General features: G+C 48.9%; 1 protein-coding gene across 12 annotated transcripts in view; it reads left to right on the forward strand.

Annotated features, from left to right (window-relative positions):
* stxbp5b (syntaxin binding protein 5b (tomosyn)) overlaps positions 1–14,261 on the forward strand; it is a 50,553-nt gene extending 36,292 nt beyond the window's left edge. The window contains exons 19-29 of one of the 12 annotated variants that reach the window (XM_072457473.1): positions 2,197–2,259; positions 2,325–2,381; positions 2,475–2,522; positions 5,286–5,324; positions 5,446–5,532; positions 8,136–8,375; positions 8,475–8,832; positions 10,091–10,256; positions 10,329–10,440; positions 10,523–10,743; positions 11,295–14,239. In XM_072457473.1, coding sequence (XP_072313574.1) covers positions 2,197–2,259; positions 2,325–2,381; positions 2,475–2,522; positions 5,286–5,324; positions 5,446–5,532; positions 8,136–8,375; positions 8,475–8,832; positions 10,091–10,256; positions 10,329–10,440; positions 10,523–10,743; positions 11,295–11,336 — 1,433 coding nt within the window. In that variant the 3' untranslated portion in view covers positions 11,337–14,239. Of the gene's footprint in view, positions 1–2,196; positions 2,260–2,324; positions 2,523–5,285; positions 5,325–5,445; positions 5,533–8,135; positions 8,376–8,474; positions 8,833–10,090; positions 10,257–10,328; positions 10,441–10,522; positions 10,744–11,294 lie in introns of all 12 variants that reach the window. The other 11 variants (XM_072457469.1, XM_072457470.1, XM_072457471.1 and 8 more) reach the window with 11 other exon arrangements.
* The last annotated feature ends 6,568 nt before the right edge of the window (positions 14,262–20,829 follow it).

Here is a 20,829-nt window from a genome sequence, read left to right on the forward strand (position 1 = left end):
ATGTAGCGTTTTAGCTTTTCATTTGGGATATTTTCACGTGACTTCAGTTTACGACCAGTTTAGAACACGCGAAAATATGAACGTGAAACGCCTAAAAAACAAGTAAAACCCCTCTATTGTCTGCAGAAAGTGTGGTAAGATCAGGGAAAATTAGGCTGAAATATCGTCAAAGTTGCAACGATCGACTTTAAAAACACAAGAGCACTTCCTGGATCACCACCTAATGACATCATGCGGTGGGACAGAGCATTTTAAACAGGAAATAGTTTAAATATGCAGGAAAACATGCACTAAAGAAGCAAAACATCAATCATTGTATGTGTCGTTACGCGTTTTGTTTCTGTCGTTTGTTCGACTTTAAAAACACAAAAAAGCACTTCCTGGATCACCACCTAATGACATCATGCGGTGGGACGAAGCATTTTGAACAGGAAACAGTTTAAATATGCAGGAAAACATGCACTAACGAAGCAAAACATCAAGAATTGTATGTGTCGTTCCGCCTTTTGTTTCTGTTGTTTGTTTTTACTCTTTAAAACCGTTTTTGTTTCGCCGTTTCCATGGTTTTCATTTGTTTACATAGCCCCGGGGCATCTGTGGCTACGAGTAACTCCCGGGAACGTGGGTCGAGCGCATAACGTGAATGTAAAAGTCCGGTTTAAATCCAGCTTGAATGTTTTGATGCGTCTTGTTTCCGTGGCGTCACAGGCTTTTCTCCTTCTTTTTCCACTCATTTTCTGGTGGTTTTTTGCTTTCTTTGCTTCTCTGGCGCCCCCTGTGGTCAAAGACATTCCCGCCACGTCTTGCATGTCCAGCATTTCTAACTTGTACACCGAGTCTGTGAAAAAACTGCGCTCGTCTCATTTCCGTAAGTGTTTGTGATGTTTTTCTTTCAGTTTTTGGTCCTCTCCTCGGTTTGGTTTCCTTCCCTAGCGCCCCCTACTAACTCCTCCTGGTACTTAACGCTTTAAAGGAGACGCGCTCCTGCTGGAATATGTGTCTTTATATGTTATTTAGCTTCGAATTATACACGAGAAGTTGCGTACAGTGAAGGGACGTCACGATATCGATTTTTTTATGATTATTGTGAGGAAAAAACATCCCGATTTAACAATTATTCACGATTATTGAGACCAAATAACCGTGAAATCTTTAGTTTTCTTTCATTCTCGTGTCCGACGTGTGACTTTTCCTCAAGTTTGTGAGCGGCTTTATGAAATGTAACTTTCTGAAAGACGAGATCAAGTTAAATGTGACAAAAACAAGCAGATAAAATGACGGTTTTTTTTTACATTTAGGTCTATTTTTGTGCCAAATATTGGACAAAAAATACTTCTAAAATTGTTTATTATTTTTTGGTTCTTAGGACTTTATTGTGACCCGAGTTATTTCTTGGACCATTAGTTTGTGCTTCTACTGTACTTCTAAGTATAATTATTTTGAAGTAATGGTATTTCTACTTGAGTTTGAGTTCAAAAATATATAGCCATGTGTTTATCACCCTTTACTTTAAACAAAATACTGCAAAATGTGACGTACAATTTACTTTCCATGTTAAAGTACCTATGACAGATTTTTACGAGTGTCTAATTTTGACTTTATTTGGTGTCTTTGTTCTTGTTGTACATATAAATGATAGTTTTACACCGATCGAGCAGGTATTTGTGGAGAAAACGTTGAAAAAACTGTAGAAAGAACGTGACAGGAAGTGACATCACACCAGGGACACTCATTCCAGTTTATGCAGAATTTACACAAAGAAACAACTTTTTTGACTCTTTAAACATCAATTCAACAAAATAAAGTCGCTCTGATACCTTTTTATTCGTCAAATTAAAAAGAATTATGACATTAGATGAGTTTGCCGTGTTTGCTGGGTAATTTCCTGGTGTGATGTCATCAATTACAAACAGGAAGTGAAATTATAAACCTAAAAAATGTGCTTTTCTGTGACAACATTTTTATCATATTTAGCCAAATTCTAAATATATTTGTCTTGACTACATTTTAGTTCAACGAGTCGTCCGTCCTGCAGGGGGCGCTTTAAGCCTCAAATCCCGTAGACTTTCCTTGTGGCTTTTTACCACCTTCTAGTTCCTAGTTTCGCTCAGTTTAACACTTTCCCCGCCTCGTAACACGCCCTCCACCGCTACGAAACGACGAATAACCCGTGTCCTCTCCGTCTCTTTCTCGCAGCTCTGTGCGACGCCAACGACGGATCCGGCGCGTCCGAGGAGCGCTGCAAGTCGCCCACCTCAGGTAAACGCCCCTCGTCGCCTCCGCCCCTTGGCCCCGGCGACACCTTTAACTCTCATTCCCCGTAGGCCCCGCCTCGCCCTGTAACTCGGACGACGAGCGCAAACAGAAGTTCATGGACAAGGGTACTCTCTCTCTCTCTGCAGTCTTTTCCGTGAACTCGCGCTCCTCTTTTCCCCCCGACTTTCTTAACGTGTTCTTAACGTGTTTATTTCCAGTGAAGTTCCAAAGCAGGAGGTTTTCCCGGACGGTTGCCAATGACTTTGGTATTGTGCATGTTTTTGACTCTCTCTCTGTCTCTCTCTGCGCTAACACTGCTGCGGCGGCGGCAGCGGCGGAATCAAAGCGTTTGCCGAGCTCTAATCCTCCCATCGCTTTGGGCCGCGGAACACCACGGAACGCGACGGGAATGATCTGCATGGCGAGGGCGCTTCACCCAATCAACGAGAGCGGAGTTTCTATGCAAAGAGCCTAATGATGGCGCTTGATCTGGAACGTAGCGTGCGGGTCATGATCGGTTTGGAAGAGCAGGCGAGGGCTCATGATCGGCTTGGAAGAGCAGGCGAGGGCTCATGTTCGGTTTGAAAGAGCAGGCGAGGGCTCATGTTGGGTTTGGAAGAGCAGGCGAGGGCTCATGTTGGGTTTGGAAGAGCAGGCGAGGGCTCATGTTGGGTTTGGAAGAGCAGGCGAGGGCTCATGTTCAGTTTGGAAGAGCAGGCGAGGGCTCATGATCGGCTTGGAAGAGCAGGCGAGGGCTCATGATCGGTTTGAAAGAGCAGGCGAGGGCTCATGTTGGGTTTGGAAGAGCAGGCGAGGGCTCATGTTGGGTTTGGAAGAGCAGGCGAGGGCTCATGATCGGTTTGAAAGAGCAGGCGAGGGCTCATGTTGGGTTTGGAAGAGCAGGCGAGGGCTCATGTTGGGTTTGGAAGAGCAGGCGAGGGCTCATGTTGGGTTTGGAAGAGCAGGCGAGGGCTCATGTTCAGTTTGGAAGAGCAGGCGAGGGCTCATGATCGGTTTGAAAGAGCAGGCGAGGGCTCATGTGTTCAGACGGCGTTTTAACAAAGCATGAGCTCAAATGTGAATCTGAATGTCGCGTATCGCAGAGAACGGACCTCCTTTTTTAAAGTATTTCTCCCACGTCAGTCAGATTTTTTTTATTGAAATATTTGTATTTTTTAAATGTGAGAACACATAAAAACACAACCAGAGAGAAAGCAGATGCACATTAAAAACGGCAGACAATCAATCAATAAAAAAATTAAATAATCCAAAAAACAACCAAACAATTTTGTCCAAATCTGTCAAATTTATACATTTTCAAGTTGCCTGTATGTAATTTTTTCTATTTTACATATGTCCATTATTTATTTTATATTTTTGCATTTTAGTGAGACAAATAAACAATAACGAGACAAAAATGACACCCAAATACAAAGAGCAACATTTTTTTTGTGCAAGACATTTCAGAACATATTCAGTAAATACGGCGCGTCGTTCACTAGCGGGTGGGCGACGCCCGGTGACACGCCCCCTTTGGCTGCTGCTCCAAACCGTGACTGCGGCGAAAAGTCAAACCGTGCATAGAAACTCCGCCTCTTCTGCCTCGCGTCTGACCCACAGAGTCCAGGCTTTTCCTTGTTTCCTTCGCTGCTTCTGTTTGGTCGGTGGAAGGTCCTCGTTTATGTCCTCAAACTTCTCTCTAGTCCAGTTTACAATTTACTTGAGTTTAAGAGCGACGCAATTTCAACTGACGATGAGTAAAGTGTCTGCAAAGTGACAATATTTACTGGGAATAATCGGGGACTATTTTTGATTTGCGGTTTATCATTATCTGACTTTACAGACTCTAAAATAACGACTAAAAGACTTTTTCTCATTACCGTTTTTTCCTGTCTATAAGTCTCACCAGCCAAAATATGCATAATAGAGAAGAAAAACGCATATATAAGTCGCACTGGAGTATAAGTCGCATTTTTGGGGGAAATGTATTTGATAAAATCCAAGACCAAGAACAGACATTTGATCTCGAAATGCAGTTTAAAGAACAGATGAGAGAACATGCTGAATAGGTGTACGTATGCTAACGCTAACACCTTCAGCCACATGAGGTATGCTAACGCTAACACCTTCAGCTACATGAGGCACAGACAGAACTGTGGTAAGTATGTTAACGTAACATATGAACAGTTATTCAGATAACTATAGCATAAAGAACATGCTAACAAGTTTAGCAAAGCATCAGTTTTACCCCAAATCACTAAATCCATTGAATTCTTCTTCCTCTGTGTCACTTCTAAACAACTCCACAAACTCCAGAGGAAGAGGAAGTGCAGATTCTTCTTCTGCGTCGCTTAGAGCCTAGAGCGCCCTCTTGTGGTTGTCAGTGTGAAAATAACTAATAATATCACATAAGTCGCTCTGGAGTATAAGTCGCACTCCGGCCAAAACTATAAAAAAAAAAGGTGTGACTTATAGTCCAGAAAATACAGTAAAACAGTGGCATTGTTAAAGCAAAGTGGCAAAAAGGAGAAAAACACTTCTCTTTTTATCAATAATACTTTGAGATAGAGAATATTCACAATTTACAAGTGATTTTCAGTCTTTTTAGTCGGCATTTTCATAACTTATCAGGTTGTAAATGCAAAAGTATCACAAGACAAACCACAAAAATGCAGAAATATGACGCTTCTCCAGACATTGCACGTCTGCCTCGGGCCTGGGCTGACATCTAGTGGTGACATTGTGCGGTGCAGTCTGAGAAACACATTACCGGCGCGTGTGGACGAGGATATTATCTAAACTTTATACATTTTTACACTCCTGAATTAACTTTTCAACGGCATCATTTGAAACCGTTTTGGGCTTGACTTTTTCTCAAATTCTCTGTTGCTCTTTTGCCTCTAAACTCTTTCAAACACTGAATTATAATCATCTAACTCCTTCTTACTATAAATTACAACATTTCCAAAACTAAACTCCAATTAAACACCGTAAATCATTTATAAAACGGGGATATTTGTCTGTTTCAGCGAAGATGTCTCGGAAAATTAGCTCCTCTAATGACCATGGTAAGACTCTCAGGACTTCATGTTCTTTCAAATAATAAACTCTTTTTACAGGTTTTTGCAGATTCTCTAATGTAATTTTCCATTAAATTGAGTTAAAAAAAACTTTTCACCCCGTCACCAGCAGAGAAGAGCTGCAGTGCCACCACCAGGAGGCGCTATAATCCCCAACACAAGAACCAGCTCTGTAGGTCACTCTCTGCTCCAAACTGTGAGTGGTCTTGACTGGGTCTGGACTGGGTCTGGGTCTTGGCCTTGTTCTTGGCTTGGCCTATGTCTTGGCCTATGTCTTGGCCTATGTCTTGGCTTGGTCTGGGCTGGGTCTGGACTGGGTCTGGACTAGGACTGGGTCTTGGCTTGGCCTATGTCTTGGCTTGGTCTTGGCTGGGTCTGGACTGGGTCTTGGCTGGGTTTTGGCTGGGTCTTGGCTGGGTCTGGGTTTGGTACTAACCCCAAATTCTCTTGGCTTTTGGTCTAGACTGGATTGGAGGGTCTTCATGTAGACTTTGTTTAGTCCTTGTTGGCTCTTGGTCTTGGTTTGGACCTGATTATGGCTTTATACTGAGCCCAAACTGGTCCAGACCAAAACCCGGCTCTGGGTCTGGACTTAATGTGGTCTTGGTCTTGGATTAGAGTCTAGATCTTAGTACTAACTCCAGGTTGAATCTGTTTGAAATGACACTGATCTCACTTTGACATAAACGTGTTCAAACGTCTTTAAAAGTGTGTTTTCCTCGCGAAGCTTCAGTTTGTGTTTCTGCTGCTGAAGCTCTCCAGGCTGCGCTTTACCGGCAGCCGTCGCTCCCACTGCACTGAAGGAGTGAAGTGTGGAGTGTCCTGTGTGGAGTGTCCTGTGTGGAGTGTCCTGTGTGGAGTGTCCTGTGTGGAGTGTCCTGTGTGGAGTGTCCTGTGTGGAGTGTCCTGTGTGGAGTGTCCTGTGTGGAGTGTCCTGTGTGTGGAGTGTCCTGTGTGTGGAGTGTCCTGTGTGTGGAGTGTCCTGTGTGTGGAGTGTCCTGTGTGTGGAGTGTCCTGTGTGTGGAGTGTCCTGTGTGTGGAGTGTCCTGTGTGTGGAGTGTCCTGTGTGTGGAGTGTCCTGTGTGGAGTGTCCTGTGTGGAGTGTCCTGTGTGTGGAGTGTCCTGTGTGTGGAGTGTCCTGTGTGTGGAGTGTCCTGTGTGTGGAGTATCCTGTGTGTGGAGTATCCTGTGTGTGGAGTGTCCTGTGTGTGGAGTGTCCTGTGTGTGGAGTGTCCTGTGTGTGGAGTGTCCTGTGTGTGGAGTGTCCTGTGTGTGGAGTGTCCTGTGTGTGGAGTGTCCTGTGTGGAGTGTCCTGTGTGGAGTGTCCTGTGTGTGGAGTGTCCTGTGTGTGGAGTGTCCTGTGTGTGGAGTGTCCTGTGTGTGGAGTGTCCTGTGTGTGGAGTGTCCTGTGTGTGGAGTATCCTGTGTGTGGAGTGTCCTGTGTGTGGAGTGTCCTGTGTGTGGAGTGTCCTGTGTGTGGAGTGTCCTGTGTGTGGAGTGTCCTGTGTGTGGAGTGTCCTGTGTGGAGTGTCCTGTGTGGAGTGTCCTGTGTGTGGAGTGTCCTGTGTGTGGAGTGTCCTGTGTGTGGAGTGTCCTGTGTGTGGAGTGTCCTGTGTGTGGAGTGTCCTGTGTGTGGAGTGTCCTGTGTGTGGAGTGTCCTGTGTGTGGAGTGTCCTGTGTGGAGTGTCCTGTGTGGAGTGTCCTGTGTGTGGAGTGTCCTGTGTGTGGAGTGTCCTGTGTGTGGAGTGTCCTGTGTGTGGAGTGTCCTGTGTGTGGAGTGTCCTGTGTGTGGAGTGTCCTGTGTGTGGAGTGTCCTGTGTGTGGAGTGTCCTCTGCGTGTGGAGTGTCCTCTGCGTGTGGAGTGTCCTCTGCGTGTGGAGTGTCCTCTGCGTGTGGAGTGTCCTCTGCGTGTGGAGTGTCCTCTGCGTGTGGAGTGTTCTCTGCGTGTGGAGTGTTCTCTGCGTGTGGAGTGTTCTCTGCGTGTGGAGTGTTCTCTGCGTGTGGAGTGTTCTCTGCGTGTGGAGTGTCCTGCGTGTGGAGTGTCCTGCGTGTGGAGTGTCCTGCGTGTGGAGTGTCCTGCGTGTGGAGTGTCCTGCGTGTGGAGTGTCCTGCGTGTGGAGTGTCCTCTGCGTGTGGAGTGTCCTCTGCGTGTGGAGTGTTCTCTGCGTGTGGAGTGTTCTCTGCGTGTGGAGTGTCCTCTGCGTGTGGAGTGTTCTCTGCGTGTGGAGTGTTCTCTGCGTGTGGAGTGTCCTCTGCGTGTGGAGTGTCCTCTGCGTGTGGAGTGTCCTCTGCGTGTGGAGTGTCCTCTGCGTGTGGAGTGTCCTCTGCGTGTGGAGTGTCCTCTGCGTGTGGAGTGTCCTCTGTGTGGAGTGTTCTCTGCGTGTGGAGTGTTCTCTGCGTGTGGAGTGTCCTGTGTGTGGAGTGTCCTGTGTGTGGAGTGTCCTGTGTGTGGAGTGTCCTGTGTGTGTGGAGTGCTGTTTTTCTAACTCTGATGATTTCGCTCTTCGTAGCTGTTTTCCAATCGCCGTTTAGCATCGTCTCTTGCACTGTTTCTCACCCTCTTCCCTCCTCTTCCTCCTCTTCCTCCTCTTCCTCCCTCCTCTTCCTCTTCCTATTCCCTCCTCTTCCTCCCTCCTCTTCCTTCCTCCCTCCTCTTCCTCCCTCCTCCTCCTCCCTCCTCTTCCTCCCTCCTCTCTTCCCTCCTCTTCCTCCCTCCTCTCTTCCCTCCTCTTCCTCCCTCCTCTTCCTCCCTCCTCTTCCTCCCTCCTCTCTTCCCTCCTCTTCCTCTCTCGTCTCCAGACGCTAAGGACAACTCGTTCAGCCGCTCGCGCAGCTCCAGCGTGGCCAGCATAGACCGGGAGTCCCGCGAGGCGCTCTCCGCCTTGGCCTTCTGCGAGAGCTTCGCCCGGAAGGGGGAGAGCTGGGCGGGGCCGTGTCTGCTCGTGGGCACCACTCAGGGCGCCGTCGGGATGCTGTCGCTGGGCCTGCCGTCGCCGCCGGAGCAACGCCTCGTGCAGCCCGCCAGCGTCTCGTCCTGCAGTGAGTCTGACCAATAGAATAAGACGGTCTAGATTAGTCTTTATGACATGTTTCCAGCTTTAAAACTGTAGAAAACATTATCATTCTAATGTTTCTCAGGCACCATTTCCCAGCTCAAAGGCGCCGTCCTCACCATGGCGCTGCTGGACGCGGCGGGGACTCTGCTGCCCCCCGCCTACGAGCCGTGGTACGACCCCAACGCCTCCGACGAGGAGAAGGAGCGGATAAAGAGGCGCCGCCCGCCGTCGCCCCCTGGCTCCCTGGAGGGGCAGGACAGTCAGTTCGCGTTGCTGTGCTCAGAGAAACAGGCCAAAGTCCTGGCTCTCCCGTCGCAGACGCGGCTCTACAAGCACAGCATCACCGAGGCCTCGTTCGTGCTCCGCGCCGACGTGGTCAACATGGGCGGAGCCAACTGCCTCATGTGCTTCTGCGCCAACGGCCACATCATGGCCCTCAGGTAACGCTCGGGACGCTCCTGAAGAGGGTTTAAGGGTCACGTCTGCAAACATACAAAGTGACATCATGTTCTCACAAAAGCCTCAGAAAGTAGTGCCATTATTCACCTCCAGATATGTGATTGTCGCCAGTTTAAAGAGGTTCAACATTTGTGAATATTTATTTCAACAATAAAGCTCCATCTGAGAGTGGGACCTCAAAAATGAGCTTCATGTTTAACCAGCGCTCAGAATAACTCTTGGGCAGAGCAGTTTGCCGTAGCCCAACCAACCCGTCAAAAAATAGCCGACTGGAAAAAAAAAATTAGCATTTTGTCAAAATTATGCCAAATCTTTTTTTGTCTTATATCTCGCCGACTCAACGACCGTTTTTTTTTTAAAAAACGCTGTGTTGAATAATTTTGTATCACTGGAACTCGCTAGAAATATTTTAAAGCCGGAAATGAAAATGAAACAATCAATGACGGATAATTGACTGTTGAAGCCCGACCCCTGGACTGTTGAAGCCTGACCCCTGGACTGTTGAAGCCCGACCCCTGGACTGTTGAAGCCTGACCCCTGGACTGTTGAAGCCCGACCCCTGGACTGTTGAAGCCCGACCCCTGGACTGTTGAAGCCTGACCCCTGGACTGTTGAAGCCCGACCCCTGGACTGTTGAAGCCCGACCCCTGGACTGTTGAAGCCTCTGACCCCTGGACTGTTAAAGCCTGACCCCTGGACTGTTGAAGCCCGACCCCTGGACTGTTGAAGCCTGACCCCTGGACTGTTGAAGCCTGACCCCTGGACTGTTGAAGCCTGACCCCTGGACTATTGAAGCCTGACCCCTGGACTATTGAAGCCTGACCCCTGGACTATTGAAGCCTGACCCCTGGACTATTGAAGCCTGACTCCTGGACTGTTGAAGCCTGACCCCTGGACTATTGAAGCCTGACCCCTGGACTATTGAAGCCTGACTCCTGGACTGTTGAAGCCTGACCCCTGGACTGTTGAAGCCTGACCCCTGGACTGTTGAAGCCTGACCCCTGGACTGTTGAAGCCTGACCCCTGGACTGTTGAAGCACGACCCCTGGACTGTTGAAGCATGACCCCTGCACTGTTGAAGCATGACCCCTGGCGTTCACTGCGGGTCAAAAAATTGCGACAATTTTGATCCTTTTTTTGCCTTCAAAGTAAAAAAAAATTAAAAATTACCTACTGACCCACTTGAAAACTGTTGGGTCGGGTCACGGCAAAAATACAATTTATTTCCCCCCGCTGTAGTCTGCCCAGTCTGCGCCCCCTGCTGGACGTGAACTACCTTCCTCTCACCGACATGAGGATCGCTCGGACCTTCTGCTTCTCGAACCTGGGCCAGGCGCTGTACCTGACGTCTCCCACCGAAGTGCAGAGACTCACCTACAGCCAAGAGACCTGCGACAACCTGCAGGTACTGAGGCGGACCAGGAGGGGGCGCCGGTCCAGGCCTGTGAGGAGGACACTGACCGTTCCCTCTGTGCAGGAGATGCTGAGCGAGCTGTTCACGCCGGTCGAGACTCCAGAAGCTCCGAACAGAGGCTTCTTCAAGGGTCTGTTTGGGGGCGGAGCTCAGTCCCTGGACCGAGAAGACCTCTGTGAGTAAAATGGCGGCGTTCGTTAAGAGTTATTACCACGTTACACACTTTATTATGGTGAGGAACTGTTCCTTCTGCGCAGTCGGAGAGACGGCGGCCGGTAAAGCGTCGCGCAGCCTGGCCCAGCACATCCCGGGCCCGGGCGGCATGGAGGGCATGAAGGGCGCGGCCTCGGGCGTCGTGGGAGACCTGGCCCGCGCCCGCATCGCCCTGGACGAGAGGGGCCAGAAACTGTCCGAGCTCGAGGACCGGTCGGCCGCCATGATGGCCAGCGCCGACTCCTTCTCCAAGCACGCCCACGATGTACGTAACACGGCACCGCACGGCACCTGCTAGACCCGGTTTAGACCTGGTATAGACCTGGTATAGACCCGGTTTAGACCCGGTTTAGACCCGGTTTAGACCTGGTATAGACCCGGTATAGACCCGGTTTAGACCTGGTATAGACCCGGTATAGACCCGGTATAGACCCGGTTTAGACCCGGTTTAGACCCTTAACTAGATTCTTTTACGTTGTCCTTTGACATGGGTAGAGGAAGTGCAGATTCTTCTTCTGCGTCGCTTAGAGCCTCGAGCGCCCTCTTGTGGTTGTCAGTGTGAAAATAAGGATATATCACATATAAGTCGCTCTGGAGTATAAGTCGCACCCAAACTATGAAAAAAGGTGCCAATTAGAGTCTGGAAAATACAGCATTCATCTTCCAGGTTGAGTCCCGCGTGCGTCTCGTGGTAGTTTAACCCGAGACGACCTTTTTGACACTTGATATACATAATTCCTTTCATGATGTGCATTTATGACACATTTAACCTCACGGCGCGACTTCCTCTTCCTGTTTTCTGCCCTGGCGTTTCAGATGATGCTGAAATACAAAGACAAGAAGTGGTACCAGCTCTGATCCAGCGCGTGCGGAGCAAAGGACTCTGGGAAACCACACCCCCGCGCGCCACACAGACACTCCCGCGATCGCCGGACGCTCCGCCTCCTTTCGATCTCCTTCCACCGGTATTATTCAGACTCCGCGTTACCTCACGTCTCCAGCAGAGGGCCACGGCGGGGGTCACGGCGAGGAAGGACAGACCGGCCGACGCGTTTGGTTTTGAACTCGTCCCGCTTTGAAAGGAGGAACGCCCCCCCCCGGGAGGAAATGCTCCTCCCCCGACTCCGCCCCTTTACGTTTTCCTGCCAAAATTGAGGAGAAAAGTCTGATCCGACGTCCTTGAAGAAGAAGTGTATTTAACGACTGAATCGGTCGAGTTTGTCCACGTCTGTTTGGTTTGTTTTAACTTATTTTTGTAGCGCGGTGCAAAGGCTTTAGGTGTTAGGAAGTTCTAGAGGAAATTAAATGTGTGTTGATGTTCAAAAACGGCAAAAATATGCAAAAAAATCCCCCAAAAACACGTGAAAATGGGCGAGTTCAGATGGAGTTTGAGTAGAGTAACAGCCCTCAGGACAAACGACGGGGAAAAACGCACGGTGGCATTTTTATAACACAGACGGTGGCATTTTTAAGTCGAAATGTCAAAGAAAGACTAAACAATTTCCGATTTTCTTCAATAACACACTTTATTCGGAAATATTCTCCGTCTCATTTAAATAATCAGAATTCCAGAAAATGACAGATAAATAAACAAGAAACTGAAAACCGTGAGTCTGTTTCAGCTTTTCACACTTTTCTTATGTCACAGCCTTATTCTAAAATCAATTTATTATTTTTCTTCTACAAACAATACCTCATAATGACGGCGTTTGAAATCTTTGTAAATTCATACCAAAAATAAACAATAATAAAAATGAAAAAAAAAAAAAACACAAACCAACTGAGTGCCAAAGGCTGTGAATATTTCTGTCATTTTTTATTTTTAATTAATTTTCGAAGAATTCAAACGTCTTTCTTTCACGTCGTCATTATGGGCTTTTTTGGTAGAATTTGAAGGCCAAAAAGGAAATAAATCCATTTTGGAATAAAGCTGTAGCGTCGCAAAACGTTGGAAAAGTGGAACGCGGGTTGAGGAGCCTAAACGTCTCTGAAGCCTAAACGTCTCTGAAGCCTTTGCACGGCGTTGTTGGCCTTTTCACCAAAACGTCTCTGCGTCGCCTCCAACACCAAGGGCTCTGAGTGTTCTAGAAGAGTTTAGACTATTTATTAGAGAATATTTTGAGTAAATTAACTATTTTTGGGCATTACCTGTTAAGTTTAGTTTTATTTTGAAGGCACAAAAAAAGGTGCATGAAGATGTTTACCCCAAATGAAGTTTACAGAACATACACTGGAAATGTGTGCGATTCAGTTCAATGTGTGGATTTGGGTTCGAGCTGTTTGACCCGTCGTCTGGTCAGTTTGGGTCAGAGCATGAGATCAGCACATGTGTCATTTACACTGACCAGCCACGACATTATGACCACGGAACCTGCTACTGCTTAGACCTGGTTTGGACCTGGTTTAGACCTGGTTTAGACCCGGTTTAGACCCGGTTTGGACCCAGTTTGGACCCGGTTTAGACCCGGTTTAGTCCCGTTTTGGACCCGGTTTAGTCCTGGTTTGGACCTGGTTTAGTCCTGGTTTGGACCTGGTTTCCGTGTCACAATATTAGGGCTGTTCTTGTGCACTTTCTACATTTGTCCATCGTTTTTTCTTTGCGTTGCTCAGTGTCGTCTTCACACTCCGACAATCTTTTTGTTCTTGTTTTAAATTTGATACAAAAAGCCCCACGTTTGTTGCCGCGGTCTGGGACTCGAACTCGAGACCTTCTGGTTTTAGGCAGCGACTCCAACTCAGACTCTTCAAACTGGAACAAAAGCATCTCGAGTGTTAAAGACATTTCTGTTGTGCGAGTTTTCTTGTCGTTTTATTTTGAAAGGCAGAGGCTGTCTGTGTCCGGTCGCCTCGGTAACGGGGACATGTGCCCTGCTCGTGTTTCAGAACGTCGCACCGTTTCAAAGAAAACGCTCGTTATTTCCCGACACCAAAGATCCTCATTTCACGCCCCAAAAGTCCAGTTTGAATTTGCCCCTGAAACGACGTGGGCGCGTGCTGAAGCGGGCGTGTGCTGAAGCGGGCGTGTGCTGAAGCGGGCGTGTGCTGAAGCGGGCGTGTGCTGAAGCGGGCGCGTGCTGAAGCGGGCGCGTGCTGAAGCGGGCGCGTGCTGAAGCGGGCGCGTGCTGAAGCGGGCGTGTCTCCGAACACGCCCCTCACATGATCCGTCCCGTGCGCTCTGAACCACAAAACACGCCAAGAATTTTAAGACAAAAAACGGCTGCAATTGTATCATTTTCAACCAAAACGGACTTAAATCTGCCGCTTTTTGTGCTAAAATCTTCACTTTTGACATTTTATATCTAATCCTGCTGTAAACTGCTGACATGAAGAACAGTTCCGTGGCTTTGCACAATTTTTTTGTACAAATTATTATTATTATTATTACATTTTTGTCCCGTTTTTCTTCATTTTGTCCCGTTTTTCTTCATTTTGTCCCGTTTTTCTTGGTTTTGTTTCTGAAACGCGACACAAAACGCTCATATCTTCACCGTGTGTCGTTTGCCGAGCGATCCGTGCTTAAAGTTTGTTCTTTTTACAAGACGTTTATATATTTGCAGATCTATAACGAGCGTCCAGGAAGTGCAGAGCCGGAGCTGGACAGCAGGGGGCAGCGTTTAAGACGAGATGCTTTACATTTATTTATTTCACTGTCAGGGTTATTATGGGCTGCAAAAATTTATAAGATAATTGTAATTAATCGACAATAATAACGATAAATACATAAAAAGTAATAAATACATAAATAATAAAAATGAATAAATTATACAAAATAAAGAATTGTGATTGTTTTCATTTCCTGACAGAGGCTTCATTAAATCAAAATGTTGAAAAAGAATTCAAGTTTTAGATTTTTTTAAAACTTTATTTGATTAAACTGAACCACAGCTTATTTAACTAATTTACTCATTGAATAATCATTTTCAGAACTAAAGACAAACTCGTAAACAAACTCAAAAAGGGCAGTAATTATCCCAAAATATAATGAACGCAATTTTTTTTTCTTTTTCCCTCAAATATTTTCTCTCAAAATATGAAACGCTAACATTTAAATTTGTTTTGCATATTATTGCACAGACCTCATTCACATTTATGTATTTTTGATGAAATTATAAGAAAATCACCTTATATTTATATTATAAATGTGTTGTTCAGAGACAGTTTCAGGTGATCTGCTGTTTTAAGCCCCGCCCCCAGCCTTGTCACGCCCAGGTTCATCCAATCAAACGCGCCGATCATCGTTTCTTCCGCGGTCGAGTTTCGAGCACTCCGCTCCCCCCCAAACCTGTCTCCGCCCCCCGCCAAACGTGTCTCCGCCCCCACAACACGTCTCCGCCCCCCCAAACGAGTCTCCGCCCCCTCAAATGTGTCTCCGCCCCCACAACACGTACAACAACAACAACAACAACAACAACAACACAACAACGAACAATACCTCGTGCACTTGGATGCCAACTGCCATAAAAAACTACAACGACAACAGTTTGGATATTACGGCAACATAGAGGAACGCCTCGGTCCGTATGACGGGGAAGAAGAAGAGGAAGCGTGACCTGGTCGGTGACGATATGAACAGCGGGGAGGACTCCCCTGGAGCCACTGATCCTGTGCAGCGTAGGGCGTCTTCTTGCTCGTCTATGGAGGGCTCTCTCAGTGAGGAGCAGGGCGGGGGGGTTGCAGATGTCGGGGATGTGAGTTCAGAGTGTAAGGTGTTCATAAAGCTCGCGCAGGATAATGCGTCCTTTAAGGGGTGGGATCCGATGGCGTTGACAAGGAGCCTGACTGTAGCTGTGGGAGTGGTCAAGCATGCGAGTGTCCTTAGGGATGGCTCGCTGCTGGTTGTGTGCAAGGACGTGGCTCAGCAAAGGAAGGCGATTGAAGCTAAGTGTCTGGGTGGGAAGGACATTCTTGTGTCTGATGCTGTAAGAGGCACGGTCAGGGGAGTTATAGTAGGCGTCCCTACGACGACATCTGTGGATGACATAAAGGAGAATTTGACTGGAGCTAAGGTGGTGGATGCTAGGCGGTTGAAGATGACCCGGGATGGGGTAAGGTGTGACAGCCTGTCGATAATGATTAGATTTGAAGGTGGGATCCTGCCTCGTGTGGTGTGCGTTGGGTACATGCGCTATGGCGTACGCCCATATGTTCTGCCGCCCCTGCGTTGCTTCAAGTGCCAGCGCTTTGGGCATATTGCAGCGGTCTGTAGAGGGAAGCAGAAGTGTGGTAAATGTGCAGGAGACCACGAGTATGGGAAGTGTGACGACGGAGCAAAACTCAAGTGCTGTAACTGTGGGGGAGAGCATAGCTCTGTCTACGGGGGATGCGTGTTCAGCAAGAGGGCTGCGGAGGTGCAAAAAGTTAGAGCCTCTCAAGGCATATCCTACGCGGATGCGGTCAAGAAGGTGTCTGGTAGTCAGGTGACGGTGGATGCAGTGGGGGCTGCCAGTGCTGCTGGTGTCCTAGGCGACAGGGGAGGGGGCAGCGTTGCCCGCAGCCAGGGGGAGGTCCCCACTGGGATGCCCGTGAGTGTGGCTTCCACGGGCAGAGGCCCTGTGGGTGCGGAGGATGTACTGGTTGTGAAGAGGAAAGATTTCTTCCTCTTTATAGTGGAAGTGATTAACTGTACTGGGCAAACCAAGAAGAGATCCGAAAAGACTAAGATCATCGCTAAGGCTGCAGGGAAGTACTTTGGAGCTGGGGGCCCCGAGTGGACGGAGATAGAGGATGCGCTGCGGGAGGGCGCCCTGCCCCATTCTGGCAGTGGGCTCCCGATGCGCCGTCAGGTTCCGGGGGCTCATAATGGCGGTGGTTGTCTTGCAATGGAATGCGCGTAGTCTTCGTGCTAATGGCCAGGAATTTAAGCATTTTGTCTCTACCTTGTTGAACAAGCCTCACGTTATGTGCGTGCAGGAGACTTGGTTACGACCTAGGTGGGGTTTTGGGATACAAGGGTATGTGTGTGTTAGGAATGATAGGGAGCAGGGTAGAGGCGGAGGTGTGGCTGTGTTTGTCCGAGATGACCTAAATTACGTTGTTGTCAGTGTGAGTAAAGCGCCGGAGGCCCTGGCGGTGAGGGTCTGGCTGGGTGGTGAAGCTGTTACTGTGGTTAACCTTTATAATCCGTGTGGTGAGTTAACGCTAGAGTCCTTACATAGTATCGGTAAGGATGTTCGGGGAAAGGCCGTGTGGTGTGGGGATTTTAATGCGCATAGCGCTTTGTGGGGCGGTAGTGGTACCGATAGGTATGGGCAGGTGGTAGAGGGTTTTATCAATCAAAGGGAGTTGGTTTGTCTGAATGATGGGGGTGGGACCCGCTATGATATGGGGACCGGTGCGGAAAGTGCAATAGATCTTACACTTGTGTCCAAGGAGTTAGCTGGTGTTTGTAGTTGGGAGGTTCTTGGTAATCTTTCTTTTGGTAGCGATCACTATCTAGTCCGCACCGTGATTGGCTTTGGGAGCTGTGTGGTCAGGGGGACGAGGATCCAGAGGTGGCAGTTGGCAAGGGCGAACTGGGGGGCTTTCCTGAGGAAAGCTGATGATGGTTCTAGGGTTCTGCAGGAAGGAGGATTGACTCAGGTGGATGATCTCAATAGTGCAATTGTCTCGCTCATCACGCAGTCAGCGGTAGGCACGATTCCTAAGAGTGGTGGTAGTGGACATAGGAAGCGGGTGCCGTGGTGGACTGAAGCATGTGGTCATGCTGTTAGGGCGAGAAATGCGGCGTTTCGCCGGCTAAGGGTTGCCCACACTGAGGGTGCCCTCATTGACTACAAGAGGGCCCGCGCTGTTGTGCGGAAAACTGTGAGAACGGCCAAGAGTGCCTATTGGAGGCGGTATTGTTCCAAAATTGGGAGAGAAACGCGTCTCGGGGATGTTTGGGGGATGATTAAGCGGATGCATGGGGTTGAGCGCCGTCGTGGGACCCCGGTCCTAATACTGAATGGTGTTGAAGCAGTCAGCGACGTTGACAAAGCTGAACTGTTGGCCAGCACCTTTGTGTCGGTGCACAGCTCTGACAATCTCTCACCTGCGGAAAGGCACAACAGGGAGAGTACTTTGGCCCAGAATTCTGAGCTGATTGGGCACCAGCCTTCGACTCAAGATGACCTTGACCTTCCGTTTAGTTTGTTTGAGCTAAGGAGAGCACTTTCTAAGGCGAAACAGACAGCCCCGGGTAAAGATGAGGTGTGCTATGACATGCTCTCTCATTTGACTGATGACACGCTTGGGCTAGTCCTGGGTCTTTTCTTGTTTGGGATTCAGGTTGTGTTCCATCTGCGTGGAAACAGTCTACGGTGGTGCCGGTTCTGAAGCCGGGTAGGCCAGCGTCTGACCCTTCAAGTTATAGGCCGATTGCCTTGACGTCGCAGCTCGGGAAAACGATGGAGCGCATGGTTACCGAGCGGTTGGATTACTTCTTGGAGAGTCAGGGTTTGCTTCCCGCGCACCAGAGTGGTTTCCGTAGGGGCAGGAACACCATGGATTCCGTGTTGTGTTTGGAATCTGATATCCAGCTGGCCAGGGCTCAGAAAGAAAAGGTTATTGCGGTGCTCTTTGATGTGGAGAAGGCGTACGATATGGTTTGGAAGGATGGGCTCCTCATTAAGCTGCGGAAGTGTGGTGTGAAGGGTAAACTGTTTAACTGGGTCCGGAGCTTTCTGTCTGGCCGGCGTATCCAAACCAGAGTGGGCGCTGCTTACTCTGGGGTCTATGGGGTGGAGAATGGGATCCCGCAGGGGAGTGTGTGTAGCCCTATCTTGTTCAATGTTATGATTAAGGACATCTTTGACGACGTGGATGGGTCTGTTGGGAGGAGCCTTTATGCTGACGATGGCGCTCTATGGGTGAGAGGGAGGAATCTCCGGTTTTACGAGGCGAAACTGCAAAGGGCAATACAGCAGGTGGAGCAGTGGACCCTGAAGTGGGGGTTTAAACTGTCCGTACGGAAGTCTCAAGTGATCTGTTTCTTCAATGGACATAGGGACGTCTCCCTTCGACTGCATGGGCAGGTGCTCGAACAGGTCAGGGAGGTGAGGTTCTTGGGGGTCACCTTTGACGAGAGGCTTAGTTGGCGTCGGCACATTGATGAGGTCAGTGGTAAATGCAAAAGGGTGAATAACTTGCTTCGTTGTCTATCCGGCCAGGACTGGGGGGCCAGCAGAAGGTCGCTCCTGGGTATTTATCGGGCCGTCATGAGGGCGGCTATTGATTATGGCTGTATAGCCTACATGTCTGCGGCTGAGACTAACTTAAAGAAGCTTGATGTGGAGCAAGCCCAGGCCTTGCGCATCTGCTGTAGGGCTTTTAGGACCTCCCCTGTCTCGGCGCTGCAGGTTGAGTTGGGGGAATTGCCGTTACGGCTCCGGAGGCTAGAACTTCTGTTGGCTTACTGGGTGAATGTGCAAGGTCATACGAGCTCTCACCCGGTGAGGGACTTTCTCAGGGTTGATGGGGGGCAGAGTGAGGCTGGCGGTATGATTTTCAGCCAGGTAGGAAATGCGAAGGCGCGGCTTGCGGGGGTTGGTGATCTGCGTGTGAGCCCGTCGGTGGCTTTGTCTGCTATAGCTCCGTGGAAGTTTGTCCCGGCTCCTGTTGATGTTAGCTTGCATGGCAAGCTTAGAGGAGTCGCTGGGAGGGCACCGCAGTTTGCCGTTCAAGCGCTCATCGATAAGCACTCAGGTGATGTGTTTATTTATACCGACGGGTCTAGGGATCCTGAGAGTGGGCGTACTGGCGCCGCTTATTTTGTGCCTGACCTGGGGCTAGCGGTCAAGAAGAGGTTGACAGATCGCCTTTCTGTTTTCACGTCGGAACTTATAGCGATACGGTTGGCGTTGGAATGGGCGGAATCTGCTTTGCAGTGTTGCGGCATTGTGGTGGCCTCTGACAGCCTTTCTGCATTGCAAAGCATTAAATCTGGGAAATCGGATTGCAGACAGGATGTGTTGAATGGCATCTTCTGTCTGATGCTCTCCCTGTCCAGGAAGGATGTGAGGGTTTCCTTCATTTGGGTCCCTGCGCATGTGGGGGTGGATGGTAACGAAATGGCTGATGCACTGGCTAAACGTTCCCTTCGGCGGCCATCAATTGATGTGGCGGTTGAGTTAAGCAAATCTGAAATCAAGCCTGTTATCAAGAGTCATGTGGTCGGCCTTTGGCAGGAATTTTGGAGCCACTGTGTTACTGGACGGCATCTCTATCACATACAGGGTAGTGTGGGTCCTTGCGGGTCTGTGGGCAGGAACGCGTGGGAGGAAAGGGCCTTCGCCCGCATGAGGATTGGCCATACTGCACTCAATTGGTCACTGAGTAGGATAGGCAAACATCCGACCGGTCTGTGTGGTCACTGTCGGGTGCCAGAGACTGTCGAGCATGTGCTGATTTGCTGTGAGGCTTATGATAGGGAAAGGGCCGGGTTGGCCTTGTGGTTTCGGAATAATGGGCGGGAGTTCAATCTGCGGAACGTTCTGGCGATCCAGTCACAGGGTTTGTGTCAGGCTGTGGTTGCTTACTTATGTAGCACAGGGCTGGGTAAACGTTTATAGAGGTGGGGGGTGTTGGAGACTGAGCCGAGGATGAGGAGCAAGAGGATGTTCTAACGCGCTTGGACTTCATGGGCCTAGAAACGCCAAAGTGATGGAAGAAGGACTTCTAAAGGATAAAACGACAAAGACGTCCCATGACCTCATGGGCTTTGTAAAACAACAAAGACGTCCCATGATCTCATGGGCTTTGTACTTCCAAAGCACCGAACGTCAAAGAGGGCGAGGAAGGTGAAGAAGAGTCTCCCTGGAATAAAGCCGGTTGGTCTCTGACACAACAACTATTCTAGTCACAAAAACACATCATGACCTCATGGGCTTTGTAACGCCAAAGCGATGGGAGGAGTACTTTTACGGACTACGACAGAGTCTGAGGACTACGAAACGTCTGAGGAATAAAGTCTGGCGGTAATGCAACACTCGGATGCCAACCGCCATAAAACAACAACAACAACAACAACAACAACGTCTCCGCCCCCCCCAAACGCGTCTCCGCCTCTTGCACACCGAAGGATGCATGACATGAAGTGTTTACAGACTTGAATCGATCACGTATTATTCGCCCGCCGCCGCCGCGTAGATCTCGCCCGTTTGTATTTGTCACGTGTTGAACAAATGATCCGATCACTTGTGACTTTGTGACAGATTCTGTTGTTGTTATTGTTGTTGTTGTCTTTGTCCCTGCGCCGGTTAAAAGGGTTTGAAAAGTAACTCGTCTCCAATTTACTTTAATCTGACGTTTCTAAAGGTTTGACCAATCACAGCCTCTTAATCTCAGCTTGGCCCACATTAGACCTCTGCATCAG

This window comes from Eucyclogobius newberryi, unplaced genomic scaffold (assembly GCF_026437365.1).
Source record: "Eucyclogobius newberryi isolate DKJ021-1_F unplaced genomic scaffold, fEucNew1.0.hap1 SCAF_21, whole genome shotgun sequence".
In the NCBI taxonomy this organism is placed as follows: Eukaryota; Metazoa; Chordata; class Actinopteri; order Gobiiformes; family Gobiidae; genus Eucyclogobius; species Eucyclogobius newberryi.